Source organism: Oncorhynchus mykiss, chromosome 11, assembly GCF_057628025.1.
Source record: "Oncorhynchus mykiss isolate SJ-2025 chromosome 11, ASM5762802v1, whole genome shotgun sequence".
NCBI lineage: Eukaryota > Metazoa > Chordata > Actinopteri > Salmoniformes > Salmonidae > Oncorhynchus > Oncorhynchus mykiss.
This window is the reverse complement of record NC_143032.1, coordinates 65274545-65293231: the sequence shown is the minus strand read 5'-3', so window position 1 is coordinate 65293231 and position 18687 is coordinate 65274545. Positions and strand designations below refer to the sequence as shown.

Here is an 18687-nt window from a genome sequence, read left to right as displayed (position 1 = left end):
GTAAAGTAGGACTCCCGAGTGGTGCAGCCGTCTAAGGCACTGAATCACAACCAGCCGTGATTAGGAGTCACATAGGACGGCGCACAATTTGCCCAGCGTCGTCCGGGTTTGGCCGGGGTAGACTGTCATTGTAAATAAGAATTTGTTCTTAACTGACTTGCCTAGTTAAATAAAGGTTACATTAAAAAAAAATTGGCTGATGTTGACCATTCTAAGTTTGGGTGTAGATATGTATTGTGTCCACCAGATGGAGACAGTGGGTTGATGAATCCAGAGAGACATGCAAGTCAGAATTACAAAGAGAGAAAGGGGATATCTAGTTAGTTGCACAACTGAATGCATTCAACCAAAATGTTTATTTCGCACAAAAACCTTACTTTGTAGTGGACAACAAACATTTACCCAAGGTGACATGCGAATGGGATGATATAAAACAAGTAGAGTTTAATACAGCATAATTACATTTTCAGTGTGCCGGGAGAAGAGGGATTTATTATTAGGATGGAACATTTGTAAAATACTGGGAAATTATTCAACCCTAGTCCAAATAGGGCTATTGACTTATGTCACTCCAATATATATATCATTCTAAAGCATATTAATGTCTGGATTAAAGGGATACTACATTAAAGGGATACTTCGGGACTAGCATGCTTCTAGATAACACAATGACTGGAAGTTTATGGGTAACACTAGTTTGCATTGGCTTGCAAAAGTACCTATAACTTATAACATAATGGACACAGAGACATAAACAGAGGGTAGTGCGTACGGCCCAGTACATCACTTGGGCTAAGCTGCCTGCCATCCAGGACCTCTACACCAGGCGGTGTCTGAGGAAGGCCCTACAAATTGTAAAAGACCCCAGCCACCCCAGTCATAGACTGTTCTCTCTACTACCACATGGCAAGCGGTACCGGAGTGCCAAGTCTAGGACAAAAAGGCTTCTCAACAGTTTTTACCCCAAAGCCATAAGACTCCTGAACAGGTAATCAAATGGCTACCCGGACTATTTGCATTGTGTAACACAACTCCCCCACCGCAAACACACTTTTGACGCTGCTGCTACTCTCTGTTTATCATATATGCATAGTCACTTTAACTATACATTCATGTACATACTACCTCAATTGGGCCGACCAACCAGTGCTCCCGCACATTGGCTATCTGCATTGTGTCCCACCCACCACCCCCTCTTTTACGCTACCGCTACTCTCTGTTAATCATATATGCATAGTCACTTTAACCATATCTACATGTACATAGTACCTCAATCAACCTGACTAACCAGTGTCTGTATGTAGCCTCGCTACTGTATATAGCCTGTCTTTTTACTGTTGTTTTATTTCTTTACTTGCCTATTGTTCACCTAACACATTTTTTGCACTATTGGTTAGAGCCTGTAAATAAGCATTTCACTGTAAGGTTTTCAAATTGATCAATTAGCCTTTTAAAATGATAAACTTGGATTAGCTAACAACATGTCATTGGAACACAGGATTGATGGTTACTGATAATGGGCCTCTGTACGCCTATGTGGACATTCCATAAAAAATATATTTTTTAAATCAGCCTTTTCCAGCTACAATAGTAATTTACAACATTAACAATGTCTACACTCTATTTCTGATCGATTTTAATGGACAAAGAATTAGCTTTTCTTTCAAAAAGGACATTTCTATGTGACCCCAAACATTTGAACGGTAGTGCGAGTTATTTTTGTGCAATTCTACACATTTTGGCATGGTGCGTAGAGAAAATGTTGCAGTTATAAAGCAAGTTTGCTGCATTCTCACATTTTGCCATAGGGTGGAGTGAAATTATCTGATGATCAATGGGGGGGCCCAGGTCGGTACTTTGACCATGATTACAACAGGTTTCTATAGCTGGCAGCTAGGCTAACTTACCAAATCTAAAAAATATTAGCTGACATGAGTGACTGACATAACAGGAACTGCTGATGTACTACCACATTTCGATATTGCACCTTGTGTATTCTACTATTCTTACTCAACAGTAGGTTTGTTTTTTTTTGTTTTTGGAAATGTAATTTGATCTGCGGGCCTAAGAGGGGGGCTGCGGGCCACATTTCCCATCCCTGCTGTACTATATATTGTATGGAATTACGCACCTCATTCAAACCATGAAGCTGGGAGAGAACACGTGATGCTGGTGTAGGCTATGCGGCCTACAAAGTTACAATTGTAGGCTAGCGAACTATATTTTGGGCCTGGTTTACATTTTTAGACTTAGTAGCCTGACGCATTACCTTTTTGATAATATTTCCTGTGTTCCACGTGCGTATTGTAACCTCATTCCTTCCTCGCTTTCAACAGTTACATTAAATACGTTTTGTCCTTATCTTCATTGTAATGACATGCTAGAATAATATAGGACTAGAAAAAATCTCTTCACGAAGATTGAATGATTATGGTCTGAATAAATAACTGCTATCGCCATTGCACACTCATATTTCAAATCATTAAGATTATTTTGGCTGCTGTATTTAACATTCAACCAACAAGAGCAAGCTTGCATCCCTCTTCGTATAGTCTATTAGTATAATAAATGCAAAAAAAGTTATTCTAATCTAGCTTTTCCTGGGACGCCACAACAGCTAAAAGGGGTGGCCAGGGGAGAGCAGCTGCGTTTTGTGCAAGAGAACAATGCAGAGGCTATAGGTTAGAAGCTTATGCATATTAACCCGTCATTCATTAGCTAAATATAAAGGCTAATACTGCATTGCATGTATTACCTGAAAGAGGTAGGCTAGGACATCTATGTACACTCAGTGTTCAGTTTATTAGATTTGCAAAAATGGTTAGGTCCAACAGACTGAGTCATGTGGCTGTGGCTTGCTGTACAGTATAAAGTGACTGAGTGTGGTATGATCGTTGGTGGGAGGCATGCAGCTTCCAGTAACTCAAACGGCCGGCTTCCTGAGCTTTTCACGCACAACGTCAAGGGTTTACCGAGAATCCTGGTTCCTGTTGCGTCATGCTGAAAGCAGAGTTAGAGTTTGGCGTAAGCAGCATGAGTCCATGGCCCCATTCTGTCTGGTGTCAATGGAACAGGCTGGGTGTAATGGGGTGGGGAATATTTTCCTGGCACATGTTAGGTCCCTTGATACTAATTGAGCGATGTTTTCATGCCCTGAAGTAGTCAGGCTGTTCTGTAGGCAAAGTGGGCCTGACCCGGTGCTAGATTGGAGTACCTAATAAACTGGCCTGTAAATTAGATACAGTGCCTAAAGAAAGTATTCACACCAACTTTTTCCACATTGTTGTTACAGCCTGAATTTAAAATTGATTAAATTTAGATTTTTTTTGTCACTGGCTTACACAAATGGAATTGTTTTATATATATTTTTTTTTACAAATTAATTAAAAATAAAGCTAAAATGTATTCAACCACTTTATGGCAACAATAAGTATCTCTGTACCCCACACACAAAATATTTGTAAGGTCGCTCAGTCGAGCAATGAATTTCAAAAACTGATTCAACCACAACGACCATGAAGGTTTTCCAATGCCTTGCAAAGAAGGGCACCTATTGGTAGATGGGTCAAAATAAAACATATTAAACATTGAATATCCCTTTTAAGGTGAAGTTATTAATTACACGTTGGATGGTGTATCAATACACCCAGTCATTACAAACTGCCTAACTCAGTTTCCGGAGAGGAAGGAAACAGCTCAGGGATTTCACCATATGGGCAATGGTTACAGAGATGAATGGCTGTGACAGAAGAAAACTGAGGATGGATCAACCTCATTGTAGTTACTCCACAATACTAACCTAAATTACAGAGTGAAAAGGAAGTACAAAAATATGCATCCGGTTTGCAACAAGGCACTAAAGTAATACTGAAAAATATGGCAAAGCAATTAACTTTTTTGTCCTGAATACAAATGAGTTTTTTGAAAAACATTAGGTTTTCTGTCTGGAATTGTTACACTCCTGCCATGTAAAAATTACTGCCGTGGACTAAAGTGACGGGACTAAAGTTACAATGTGGTGTTTTGTGCTTGTGCATGTAACTATATTACCCAACCTCCCCTAGTAAACGGAATCCTGTTTGAATAGGGCTAATAATTGCAATTAACAGATTATTGATGGCTCTGACATAATTATGGTTGTATCCCAAATGACACCCTATTCCCTATATAGTGCACTACTTTTGAACAGGGCCCATAGGGTGCACTATATAGGGAATAGTGTGGTTTTTGGGATATTGCCTATGACATTTCTACCCATTCATCCCCTCCCCTAGCATGCTGACCAGGTGGTACACCAGTGACCTTTCAGATGCCCAATGAGGAGGTCATCAATGGGATCAGGGTGTGCCTGCTGGCTGCACTGCAGAAATACTACATTGTTACCATTTTAAATACATTCGATTTTTGAGTCTAGGCTAATATGAGGTGACCCTACAGAGATGTGATGCCAATTATAGATATTTTTAAACATAGCTTACTAAAGGCCTTCCAGCATGGAAAAACAATACATTTTTGTTCAAAACCAGAGACAGTAAAAAATGCCTTTCAGAGAGTATTCACACCCTTGACTTTTAAAAATGTTATACTACAGCCTGCATTTAAAATGTATTCAATTGAGACTGTGTCACTGGCATACACAAAATTCCCCATAATATCTAGGTGGAATTATGTTTTTAGAAATGTTTACAAATACAAACAATAATAAAAAGCTGATGTCTAATAAGTATTCAACCGCTTTGTTATGGAAAGCTTAAATAAGTTCAGGAGTAAAAATGTGCTTAATAAGTTCCATGGACTCACTGTGTAATAAGTGTTTTAACATGATTTTTGAATGACTACCTCATCACTGTACCCCACACATCTGTTGTGTCCCTCAGTCTAGCAGTGAATGTCAAACAGATTCAACCACAAAGACAAGGGAGGATTTACAGTGCCTCGCAAAGGGCACCTATTGGTAGATGTAAAATAAAAATAAAACATTGAATATCCCTTTGAGCATGGGTAAGTTATTAATTATACTTTGGATGGTGTATCAATAGTCACAACAACTATGCAGGTGTCCATCCTAACTCGGTTGATGGAGAGGAAGAACAACGGTCAGGGATTTCACCATTATGCCAATGGTGACTTTAAAACAGTTACATTGTAATGATTGTGATAGGGAAAAATGGATCAATATTGTACTTACTCCACAATACTAACCTAAAATAAGGAAACCTGTACAGATTAAAAAATATTCCAAAAGATGCATCCTGTTTGCAATAACTGCAAAAACAATGGCAAAGAAATGTCCTGAATACAAAGTGTTTATGTTTGGGGCAAATCCCACAACATGTCGCAGAGTACAACTCTTAATATTTTCAAGCATGGTGGTTCTTGAATCATGTTATGGGTATGCTTGTCATCGGCAAGGACTATGAAGTTTTTAGGATAAAAAATAAATAGAATAGGGCAAAGCACAGGCAAAATCCCAGAGAAAAACCTGGGTTGTCTACTTTCCAACAGACACTGGGAGACATTCACCTTTCAGCAAGACAATAACCTACAGCACAAGGCCAAATATACACTGGAGTTGCTTACCAAGACAATGTTGAATGTTCCTGAGCGGCCTAGTTACAGTTGACTTAAATTGGCTTAAATCTATGGCAAGGCTTAAAAATAGCTGTCTAGCAATGATCAACAACCAACTTGACATAGCTTGAATAATTTAAATAAGAATATTGTGCAAATATTGTACAATCCAAGTGTGCAAAGTTCTTAGAGACTTACCCAGAAAGACTAACAGCTGTATTCGCCAAAGGTGATTCTAACATGTCAGGGGGTTGAATAATTATCTAATCAAGATAGTGTTTTTTTTGTATTTAATTTTATTTATTTTTTACTGTTCATCATATTTATTTGCAAATTATGGTGGAAAATAAGTATTTGGTCACCTACAAACAAGCAAGACTTCTGGCTCTCACAGACCTGTAACTTGTTCTTTAAGAGGCTCCTCTGTCCTCCACTTGTTACCTGTATTAATGGCACCTGTTTGAACTTGTTATCAGTATAAAAGACACCTGTCCACAACCTCAAACAGTCACACTACAAACTCCACTATGGCCAAGACCAAAGAGCTGTCAAAGGACACCAGAAACAAAATTGTAGACCTGCACCAGGCTGGGAAGACTGAATCTGCAATAGGTAAGCAGCTTGGTTTGAAGAAATCAACTGTGGGAGCAATTATTAGGAAATGGAAGACATACAAGACCACTGATAATCTCCCTCGATCTGGGGCTCCACGCAAGATCTCACCCCGTGAGGTCAAAATGATCACAAGAACGGTGAGCAAAAATCCCAGAACCACATGGGGGTGAATGACCTGCAGAGAGCTGGGACCAAAGTAACAAAGCCTACCATCAGCAACACAATACGCCGCCAGTGACTCAAATCCTGCAGTGCCAGACGTGTCCCCCTGCTTAAGCCAGTACATGTCCAGGCCCATCTGAAGTTTGCTAGAGAGCATTTGGATGATCCAGAAGAAGATTGGGAGAATGTCATATGGTCAGATGAAACCAAAATATAACTTTTTGGTAAAAACTCAACTCGTCGTGTTTGGAGGACAAAGAATGCTGAGTTGCATCCAAAGAACACCATACCTACTGTGAAGCATGGGGGTGGAAACATCATGCTTTGGGGCTGTTCTTCTGCAAAAGGACCAGGACGACTGATCCGTGTAAAGGAAAGAATGAATGGGACCATGTATCGTGAGATTTTGAGTGAAAACCTCCTTCCATCAGCAAGGGCATTGAAGATGAAACGTGGCTGGGTCTTTCAGCATGACAATGATCCCAAACACAGCGCCCGGGCAACGAAGGAGTGGCTTCGTAAGAAGCATTTCAAGGTCCTGGAGTGGCCTAGCCAGTCTCCAGATCTCAACCCCATAGAAAATCTTTGGAGGGAGTTGAAAGTCTGTGTTGCCCAGCAACAGCCCCAAAACACCACTGCTCTAGAGGAGATCTGCATGGAGGAATGGGCCAAAATACCAGCAATAGTGTGTGAAAACCTTGTGAAGACTTACAGAAAACGTTTGACCTCTATCATTGCCAACAAAGGGTATATAACAAAGTATTGAGAAACTTATTTTCCACCATAATTTGCAAATAAATTCATAAAAAATCCTACAATGTGATTTTCTGGATTTTTTTTCCCTCATTTTGTCTGTCATTGTTGAAGTGTACCTATGATGAAAATTACAGGCCTCTCATCTTTTTAAGTGGGAGAACTTGCACAATTGGTGGCTGACTAAATACTTTTTTGCCCCACTGTATCAACATTAAGGACACCTGCTCTTTCCATGACAGACTGACTACGTGAATCCAGGTGAAAACTATGATCCTTATTGATGTCACCTGTTAAATCCACTTCAATCAGTGTAGATGAAGGGGAGGAGATGGGTTAAAGGAGGATTGTTAATCCTTGAGACAATTGAGACATGGATTGTGTATTTATGCCATTGAGGGTGAATGGGCAAGACAAGATTTAAGTGCCTTTGAACGGGATATGGTAGTAGGTGCCAGGTGCACCAGTTTGTGTCAAGAACTGCAACGCTGCTGGGTTTCACCAGGTGCAACCATTTCCCGACCGAAAGGGCATCCAGCCAACCTTCCGCTCAGGACTGTCCTGGACCACACCGTCACCAACAGGGATTGGTTCTTCCTGGCGCTGTCATTATGAAGCCCAATGCTGTTTAGACACCCACTTCTACCCCTCTGACTGTACATTCTCAGTGGAGAAATGGGCAGAATTAGGCTTAGGTCATCAGTTTTGTAACACATCCTCATTTATCAAAATATATATCTCTCCCCAGGGTTTACTTCTTCTACCTGATGGCTCATCACATTCAACAGGGCTGTGGCTTGCCCACACACTACATATCAGTCTACAACACGGCAAACCTCTCCCCAGACCACTTTTCAAAGGTAAGGTTAAACATACATTGAACATCACCATAAATCTCTGGTTGCAGTGAGGGCCAAATAGTATCCACTAGTTATCATAATACCTCAGTTGTTGACTTTATAGGTTGGTAGGTGGCGTGGAATGTGTCGCCTGTCATTATTAACATAATCTAACCCTGGGTTTCACTCCAGGCTGACCTTCAAAATGTGCCACATGTACTGGAATTGGCCCTGGACTATCCAGGTGCCAGTGCCGTACAAATACGGCCTCAAACTGGCCTATCTGTCAGGCCAGTACTTCCACTCAGAGCTGGCCATCTAGCTGACAGGCAAGCTTTACTTCCTCCTTAGCCTCAGCCCCCCTAGAAGGAGCACACCAGTCTGCACAACAATGAACAGGTCTCAACCGAGCAAACCGTAAAGAAGAAAAATAGAAAGAGGGGGAAAAATGTATTATGAGGAAAGGGGATGCTTTCAGATTCTAACTTGGATTAGATTTCAAATTGTCTTCTCTTGGTAAGATTAATCATTGCCTGACATAGACCGACCCCGACCCACCCCCCCCCCCTTCTCTTGAATCCATATCACTCATGTTAGCCGATGAAATCAAATGACCATTAGCTAATTAATTTAATTCGCTTACAGTGAAATGCTTATTTACAGGCTCTAACCAATAGTGCAGAAAAGGTGTTAGGTGAACAATAGGTAAGTAAAGAAATAAAACAACAGTAAAAAAGACACATACAGACACACGCTACATACAGACACCGGTTAATCAGGCAGATTGAGGTACAATGTACATGTAGATATGGTTAAAGTGACTATGCATATATGATTAACAGAGAGTAGCGGTAGCGTAAAAGAGGGGGTGGTGGGTGGGACACAATGCAGATAGCCAATGTGCGGGAGCACTGGTTGGTCGGCCCAATTGAGGTAGTATGTACATGAATGTATAGTTAAAGTGACTATGCATATATGATAAACAGAGAGTAGCAGCAGCGTCAAAAGTGTGTTTGCGGTGGGGGAGTTGTGTTACACAATGCAAATAGTCCGGGTAGCCATTTGATTACCTGTTCAGGAGTCTTATGGCTTTGGGGTAAAAACTGTTGAGAAGCCTTTTTGTCCTAGACTTGGCACTCCGGTACCGCTTGCCATATGGTAGTAGAGAGGACAGTCTATGACTGGGGTGGCTGGGGTCTTTTACAATTTTTAGGGCCTTCCTCTGACACCGCCTGGTGTAGAGGTCCTGGATGGCAGGCAGCTTAGCCCCAGTGATGTACTGGGCCGTACGCACTACCCTCTGTAGTGCCTTGTGGTCAGAGGCCGAGCAATTGCTGTACCAGACAGTGATGCAACCATGCTCTCGATGTTGCAGCTGTAGAACCTTCTGAGGATCTCAGGACCTATGCCAAATCTTTTTTGTTTCCTGACGGAGAATAGGCTTTGTCTTGGTGTGTTTGGACCATTCTAGTTTGTTGGTGATGTGGACACCAAGGAACTTGAAGCTCTCAACCTGCTCTACTACAGCCCCGTTGATTGTGGACTACAGGAAAAGGAGGACCGAGCACACCCCAATTCTCATCATCTCCTTAGTCTTGGTTACGTTGAGGGATAGGTTGTTATTCTGGCACCACCCGGCCAGGTCTCTGACCTCCTCCCCATAGGCTGTCTTGTCGTTGTCAGTGATCAGGCCTACCACTGTTGTGTCGTCTGCAGACTTAAAGATGGGGTTGGAGTCGTGCCTGGCCATGCAGTCGTGGGTGAAAAGGGAGTACAGGAGGGGACTGAGCACGCACCCCTGGGGAGCTCCAGTGTTGAGGATCAGCATGGCAGATGTGTTGCTGCCTACCCTCACCACCTGGGTGCGGCCAGTCAGGAAGTCCAGGATCCAGTTGCAGAGGGAGATGTTTAGTCCCAGGATCCTTAGCTTAGTGATGAGCTTTGAGGGTACTATGGTGTTGAACGCTGAGCTGTAGTCAATGAATAGCATTCTCACATAAGTGTTCCTTTTGTCCAGGTGGGAAAGGGCAGTGTGGAGTGCAATAGAGATTGAATCATCTGTGAATCTGTTTGCGCAGTATGCAAATTGGAGTGGGTCTCTGGTTTCTGGGAAAATGGTGTTGATGTGAGCCATTACCAGCCTTTCAAAGCACTTCATGGTTATGGACGTGAGTGCTACGGGTCTGTAGTAATTTAGGCTGGTTGCCTTTGTGTTCTTGGGCACAGGGACTATGGTGGTCTGCTTGAAACATGTTATTACAGACTCAATCAGGGACATGTTGAAAATGTCAGTGAAGACACCTGCCAGTTGGTCAGCACATGCCCGGAGCACACGTCCTGGTAATCCGTCTGGCCCTGCAGCCTTATGTATGGTGACCTGTTTAAAGGTCTTACTCACGTTGGCTACGAGAGCGTGATCAACAGTCCGGAACAGCTGATGCTCTCATGCATGCCTCAGTGTTGCTTTCCTTAAAGAGAGCATAGAAGTGATTTAGGTTGTCTGGTAGGACAGGTCACTGGGCAGCTCGTGGCTGTGCTTCCCTTTTGTAGTTTAATAGTTTGCAAGCCCTGCCACATAAGACAAGCATCGGAGCCGGTTGTAGTGTGATTCAATCTTAGCCCTGAATTGACGCTTTGCCTGTTTGATGGTTCGTCGCAGGGCATAGCAGGATTTCTTGTAAGCTTCCGGGTTAGAGTCCCGCACCTTGAAAGCGGCAGCTCTACCCTTTAGCTCAGTGCGAATGTTGCCTGTAATCCATGGCTTCTGGTTGGGGAATGTACTTAGTCACTGTGGGAACGACGTCCTTGATGCACTTATTGATAAAGCCAGTGACTGATGTGGTGTACTCCTCAATGCCATCGGAAGAATCCCGGAACATGTTCCAGTCTGTGCCAGCAAAACAGTCCTGTAGTTTAGTATCTGCTTCATCCGACCACTTTTTTTTTTATAGACCGAGTCACTGGTGCTTCCTGCTTTAATTTTTGCTTGTAAGCAGGAATAAGGAGGATAGAGTTGTGGTCGGATTTACAAAATGGAGGGAGAGCTTTGTACGCGTCTCTGTGTGTGGAGTACAGGTGATCTAGAATTTTTTTGCCTCTGGTTGCACATTTAATATGTTGATGGAAATTTGGTAGAACTGATTTAAGTTTCCCTGCATTACAGTCTCCGGCCACTAGGAGCGCCGCCTCTGGGTGAGTGGTTTCCTGTTTGCTTATTTCCTTATACAGCTGGCTGAGTGCGGTCTTAGTGCCAGCATCTGTCTGTGGTGGTAAATAAACAGCCACGAAAAGTATAGCTGATAACTCTCTAGGCAAGTAGTGTGGCCTGCAATTTATCACAATATACTCTACTTCAGCCGAGCAAAATCTAGAGACTTCCTTCGATTTCGTGCACCAGTTGTTGTTTACAAATATACACAGACCGCCCCCCCCCCCCTCGTTTTACTGGAGTGTGCTGTTCTATCTTGCTGGTGCAGCGTATATCCCACCAGCTGAATATCCATGTTGTCATTCAGCCACGATTCTGTGAAACATAGGATATTACAATTTTTGATGTCCCGTTGGTAGGATATTCGTGATCGTACCTCGTCTAGTTTATTGTCCAATGATTGCACGTTGGCGAGTAGTATTGACGGTAACGGCAGCTTTCCCACTCGCCTTTTACGGGTCCTGACCAGGCATCCGGCTCTTTGTCCTCTGTACCTGTGTTGCTTCCTCTTGCAAATACCTTGGATGTTTGCCCTGTTGGGTGTTTGGAGAATGTCCTGTGCATCTTGCTTGTTGATGAAAAAATGTTTGTCTAATCCAAGGTGAGTGATCGCTGTCCTGATATCCAGAAGCTCTTTTTTGCCGTAAGATATGGTTGCAGAAACATTATGTACAAAATAAGTTACAAATAACACAAAAAAACACATAATAGCACAATTGGTTGGGTTCCCCTAAAACTGCTGCCATTTCATCCGGCGCCATTTTATCAGTGATACGAGGCTTGTGTTTAGCTGTAATCAGCAAGTTTTTGACCAACCTTTACTTAGCAACACTTTCGTTGTTCTCTGAAGGCACTGGTGTCTGAAACTTGTCAAGTTGCAGGTGGTATGTTGGAGTTGTGAAAATCCAACAATTAGTCTGTCTTCTCTCATTGATCGAAACAGGTGTCATTCAAAGCAACACTTAATTTCTGAGACACGCACATGACATGGACACATTTTACATTTTAGTCATTCAGCAGAAGCTCTTAACCCTAATTGCTCCTCTAAGTCACTCTGGATAAGTGCCTTTATCAGGGGCACGTCGACAACTTTTTCACCTAGTCTGCCATTAGGCTACCTACTGCTCTGACCCATCTGATCAATGAGATAAGAAATAAGATGGCGGTGTATACTTTGTTGGATTACTTAATGGAGCAAAAATGGATTTGATTTAACTGAGCAAATTCTAAATGCCAACGTTCCCCCTGCAACTATCCATGGCAGTTAAGAAGAGAATGAAGAAAGTATCGCTTTAGCTCTGCCGCTGAGGTTCGTGTTTACATGGCTAACATTTTGTAAGAGTTAAATATACACTATATATAGAAAAGTATGTGGACACCCATTCAAATGAGTGGATTTGGCCATTTCAGCCACACCCATTGCTGACAGGTGTATAAAATCGAGCACACAGCCATGCAATCTCCATAGACAAACATTGTCAATCGAATGGCCTTACTGAAGAGCACAGTGACTTTCAATGTGGCACAGTCATAGGATGCCACCTTTCAAAGAAGTCAGTCAAATGTCTGCCCTGCTAGAGCTGCCCCAGTCAACTGTAAATGCTGTTATTCTGAAGTGGAAACGTTTAGGAGCAACAAGCTCAGTGCGAAGTGGTAGGCCACACAAGCGCACAGAATGGGACCGCTGAAGTGCATAAAAATTGTCTGTCCTCTGTTGCAACACTCACTACCAAGTACCAAACTGCCTCTGGAAGCAACGACAGCACAAGAACTGTTCGTCGGGAGCTTCATGAAATGGGTTTCCATGGCCAAACAGCCACAGGTAGGTAACCTAGTGGTTAGAGTGTTGGGCCAGTAACCAAAAGGTTGCTAGATTGAATCCCTGAGCTGACAAGGTAAAAATCTGTTGTTCTACCCCTGAACAAGGCTGTTCCTAGGCCATCATTGTAAATAATAATTTGTTCTTAACTTACTTGCCTAGTTAAAGGTGTAAAAAAACAACAACACAAGCCTAAGATCACCATGCGCAATGCCAAGAGTCAGCTGGTGGTGTGAAGCTCATCACCATTGGACTCTGGAGCAGTGCCGATGCGTTCTCTGGAGTGATGAATCACGCTTCACCATCTGGCAGTCCGCCGGACGAATGTGGTTTGGCAGACGCCAGGAGAACGCTATCTGCCCTAATGCATTGTGCCAACTGTAAAGTTTGGTGGCGGAGGATTAATGGTCTGGGGCTGTTTTTCACGGTTTGGGCTAGGCAATGCAATGATGACCAGTGGTGGAAAAAGTACCCAATCGTCATCTTTTAAAAGTAAATATACCTTAATAGAAAATGACTCAAGTAAAAGTCCTCCAGTAAAACACTACTTGAGTAAAAGTCTAAAAGTAATTTGTTAAATATACTTAAGTATCAAATATAAATGTAATTGGGGATGTTCTCTTGATAAGTGTGTGAATTGGATAATTTTCCTGTCCTGTTAAGCATTCAAAATGTAAACAAGTACTTTTGGGTGTCAGGGAAAACGTATTTAGTAAAAAGTACATTATTTTCTTTAGGAATGTAGTGAAGTAAAAGTTGTCAAAAATATAAATAGTAAAGTACTACTTAAGTAGTTTCAGGGTATTTTTACTTAAGTACTTTACACCACTGACATTCTAGACGATTCTGTGCTTCCAACTGTGGCAACCGTTTGGGAAAGGCCTTTCCTGTTTCAGCATGACAATGCCCCCATGCACAAAGCGAGATTCATAAAGAAATCGTTAATTGTTGCATTTATACATCTCTGACACACACCCCACCAGACATGCCAACTGGGGTCTTTTCACAGTCCCCAAATCCTGAGCAAATTCAAGAAAGCGTATAGTATTACATAGGGACATTATTGCATGGAACACCCATCTCATACTGCACAAATGAACACCAAACCTGGTTTCAAAAAACATAAAGCAACACCTCACAGCAACGCCTCCCCCCTATGTGTCCTAGATCACAGGAGGTTGGTGGCACCTTAATTGGGCAGGATGGGCTCGTGGTAATGGCTGGAGTGGAATAAGATCAAACATATGGTTTCCATGGGTTTGATGCCATTCCATTTGCTCAATTCCAGCCATTATGAGCCAACCTCCCCTCAGCAGCCTCCACTGACCTAGATAGTTTCTGTTTGTATTGATATGTAGGCTACGTGTGCCATTTTTAAATTGATGTAGTTCTGTCCTTGAGCTGTTCTTGTTTTAATATTTTGTCATGTTTTGTGTGGACCCCAGGAAGAGTAGCTACTGCTTTCGCAACAGCTAATGGGGATCCTAATAAAAGACCCAAATAGAATACAGTATATACACATAAGAGATGAGAAAAGCAGTTTGTAAACATTTTAAAGGCGAGGTCAGTACAAGTGCATCAAAGCTGGGACCGAGAGACTGGATAACAGCTTCTACCTTAAGGCCATAAGACTTAAATAGCCATCACTATTCGGCTTCCACCCCGTTACGCAACCCTGCATCTTTAGAGGCTGCTGCCCCATATTCATAGACTTGGAATTACTGGCCACTTTACTAAAGTGACTAGTGTTCCATTATTAATGTTTAAATAATGTTTACATACTGCTTCACTCATCTCATATGTATATACTGTATTCTATTGTATTTTAGTCAATGCCACGCCGACATTGCTCAATCTAATATGTATATATTTCTTAATTCCATTATTTTACTTTTAGATGTGTGTATTGTTCAATACCAAAGCACTGTTGAAGCTAGAAACACAAGCATTTTGCTACACCCCATAATAACATCTGCTAAATATGTGTGCGACCAATAAAATGTTGATTTGAAAAAATAAAAATCAGTATATTTTTGATCTAGGTGTGACAGAAGTATTTTAATTTAAAACCAACTATAGTAGTTTTTGTGTTTGGTTTTGTTGCTCCAGATACATTTGTGTGGATGGGAAAAGTTCTTAACCTGTTTTTTTGTGTGTTTTTTTACAGAATGTTTGTGGGGCCATCCACAATGTACTGCATGTCAAAGTGATCAAAAAGCTTTCCACTTAACTGTATTGATAGTCCATTAGCTGTGATGTCCCTTCTCTGTAGGTGTGTAGGCACAGGCCTGGGGTATATTCATTACCTCTTGCAGCGGAAACCGTTTAAGAACGAAACGGAAAAACACAGGGACCTACCTAAATTTGTCCAATAAACTACTGTTGTTGCAAAATGTTTTCCGTTTGGAGTAAACGGTTTGTTGCAACAGACAAATGTTTTGCAACAAATCGGCATGACGAGTACACAGTTGATCGTTTAAAGAAGCACTATGCAGAAATCGCGGCGTCATTTCGTGGTTGCTAAAATTCAAGTACCTGATCGGGCTGTTGATTGTGGAATGTTGTCCCACTCCTCTTCAAATGGCAGTGTGAAGTTCCTGGATATTGGCGGGAACTGGAACACGCTGTCGTACACGTTGTTCCAGAGCATCCCAAAAATGCTCAATGGGTGACACATCTGGTGAGTATACAGGCCATGGAAGAACTGGGACATGCTCAGCTTCCAGGAATTGTGTACAGATCCTTGCATCGTGGGGCCATGCATTATCAATAGAGATCCCTTCTATATTGCTGGATTTAACAGAACTTGTAAGAAGTTGGGTTGCAAGCAGGAAGAGGTAAGGTGAAATTGGGCGACCTTGCCTAATTCCTCTTTTCAAATCAAATCTAGGAGAGGTGCCATGCTTTAATTTAGTTGAACTGTTCCCATTCATATAAAGAGTTTTAATAGTACTACAAAATAATTCCCCCAAACCACATTTCTCAAGGGAGAGAAATAGAAACTCATGTTCCACTGTATCAAAGGCTTTATAAAAGTCTAAGACGACAAAAAAACTATCTTCGAAAGTTTTAAATCAGAATAGTCTATAAAGGTTTAATACCAGTCGGATATTATTAGATATGTCTATTCCTCATGAAGCCAAATTGGGCGGCTCTATAATTGATTCCAATGCTGCCTTCAGTATTGGAGGCTAATATTTTTTGTTTGTTATTGAGAAGACAGATTGGATGCCAATTATCGAGCAGAAACAAGTCTTTCTTGGGCTTAGGGATTAATGTAATCACACTGAGTCAAACTGGGAGGGAAACTATTATTTGCAATGCTTTCAGAAAAGACCAACAGAAATGGGCCAACTGTTGAGAAAACGTTTTGTAAAACTCAGCAGATATACCATCAGTCCCAGGAGACTTATTATTTTTAAGGTGTTCAATAGAAGAAATGATCTCTTCAACTATAATAGGATCATCACACTGTTCCCTCTCAGCATCCCCAATTGATTTCACATCCCCCAGAGAGCCAAAGAAAAGAGTTGAGGAAACCTCACAATACTTAGAACTATATCAATTCCTGTAGAAGTTGCAACTAAAGTTAAAGATTAATTTGGGATCATATGTGATGAGACCATTAATATTTACTTGTGGTATTTTTCTAACATGAAACTATGAATTTTGTTCACCCTCTAGCCACTTCTTCCTAGATCTGACAAAGGCTCCCTCTGCTTTCAGTTTATACATATCATCAACTTGTGTTGTAGCTCAAACAGAACAGATTTGTCCTGAACTAGAGGTGATCTTTGTAATAACACTTTCTTCTTCAGCTATCCTCGTCTTGCCAAGAATACTCCCATATTATAGAGCTATTAATCTTCCAGTAGGATGCTCTGCCAAGGCCATTATCAGAGAAAAAGTTTAATGTCAATATAAATAGCTCTATGATCAGTAAGGAGAGTGGCAAGGATGTTAACAGAAATACCCTGTTTATCCAAACATTTAGACACCAGCCAAAAATCTGTGTGATTGTCTGGAGCGTGCCTTATTACTCCAAGTGAAAGACTTGTCATTAGGAAACTTTACTCTCCAAATATCTCTAATATCAAACCTTTCCATAAACTGCCCCAAACTTGTATTCATGGAAGTGGACTGTCCCGGAGGCCATCTATCAATTCAATTATTTGGAGAAATATTAAAAACCCCACCTACTGTAAGTAAAGCATTAGGGAACTTGGTTGGCCAATAGAGAATACACTTTCCAAAGATTCAAGTAACTGATCATTATCAAGTTTGGAATTGTACCCATACATGGTGGTGGTAATAATAATGTTACAGTTGATAACAAGAAAAAGAAAGTGACCAAAAGGCTCACAGTCGGAAAGCACAATACTTCATTTGAACTGATTCTTTAGCGCGATAACGCTTGCAGACCGTTCAGAACCATAACTCATTGCCGCACTGATCTCCAGAAGTTGACATTGGTAGAAAATTTTACCAATGACCTCCATACAAAACACCTCGCAAAACATCCCAACTGTAAAGTATGCTGGAGGGAGCATCATGGTTTGGGGCTGCCTCAGGGCCTGGACAGCTTTCATTGACAGAAAAATTGTTTCCCAAGTTTATCAAGACATTTTGCAGTAAGTTGAAGCTCAACAGATGTTGGGTGATGCAACAGGACAACGACCCAAAACACAGAAGTAAATCAACAACAGAACGGCTTCAACAGAAGAAAATACGCCTTCTGGAGTGGCTCAGTTCGAGTCCTGACCTCAAGACGATTTGAGACGCTGTGGTTATTGCTGCCAAAGGAGGGTCAACTAGTTATTCAATCCAAGGGTTCACATGCTTTTCCCACCCTGAACTGTGAATGTTTACATGGTGTGTTCAACAAAGACTTCAAAACGTATAATTGTGTGTTACTCGTTTAAGCAGGCTGTGCTTGTCTGTTGTTGTGACCTAGATGAAGATCAGATCAAATTTTATTACCAATTTATGCAGAAATCCAGGTATTTTCAAAGGGTTCACATACTTTTTCTTGCCACTGTACCTACACACACACAAACACCTCACTCTGTGAGAAAAAAAACGCCACCTGCTGGAGAAGACAGATTTTGGGCCGATTTATCATTCTCGCTTCGCCTCTTTCTCTCTAGTCTGACTTGAGAGCTGCTGCGAAAATGGCGGTGTCTCGTCGCTCATCGCAGCAACAACAGGGCAACCTGCTATCTCCGCCACGAAACGGTTCTCTTTCGGTAAGTCCGCCGGGATCTCCCTCGCTTGATCTTGTGACAGCGACGTTAGTGCCTCCGGATGGTGAGCGTGGATGCAGCACGGGCATGGAGAATCCTTCGGCCTCCCCGGATCTTCAAACCTCGGCCCTCAGCAGTGGGAACAGCACAAGTCCGACCACAACAACCTCCGGCGGGGGGAGTAGTAGTGTCTCGAGCCCGGGTTCAGGAGGCACGACCCCTGGCGACGGTAGTGGGATCGGTGGAGCTTTCAGGGAGCTATTTGAGGCCTGTCGGAATGGAGATGTGTCCCGGGTGAAGAGACTTGTTGACTCGGTGAATGTGAATGCGAAGGACATGGCCGGACGAAAATCTACCCCTCTGCATTTCGCTGCTGGTTAGTTAAGTTAGCGTTAACAAGCTTTGTTTTTGTGTTGTCAGCGCAAGCTGGCAGGTTGGAGTGTTTTCAAACGTCACATCGTGCTTGTGAAAAATATC

The 18687-nt window shown here is 42.0% G+C and overlaps 1 protein-coding gene across 2 annotated transcripts in view; it reads left to right on the top strand.

The window, feature by feature from the left end:
- The first annotated feature begins 16040 nt into the window (after positions 1-16040).
- The window catches only part of LOC110536219 (poly [ADP-ribose] polymerase tankyrase-1), a 28227-nt gene continuing 25580 nt past the window's right edge, over positions 16041-18687 (top strand). For both annotated transcript variants that reach the window (XM_021621854.3, XM_021621851.3), the window contains exon 1: positions 16041-18586. In XM_021621854.3, coding sequence (XP_021477529.3) covers positions 18139-18586 — 448 coding nt within the window. In that variant the 5' untranslated portion in view covers positions 16041-18138. The remainder of the gene's footprint in view (positions 18587-18687) is intronic.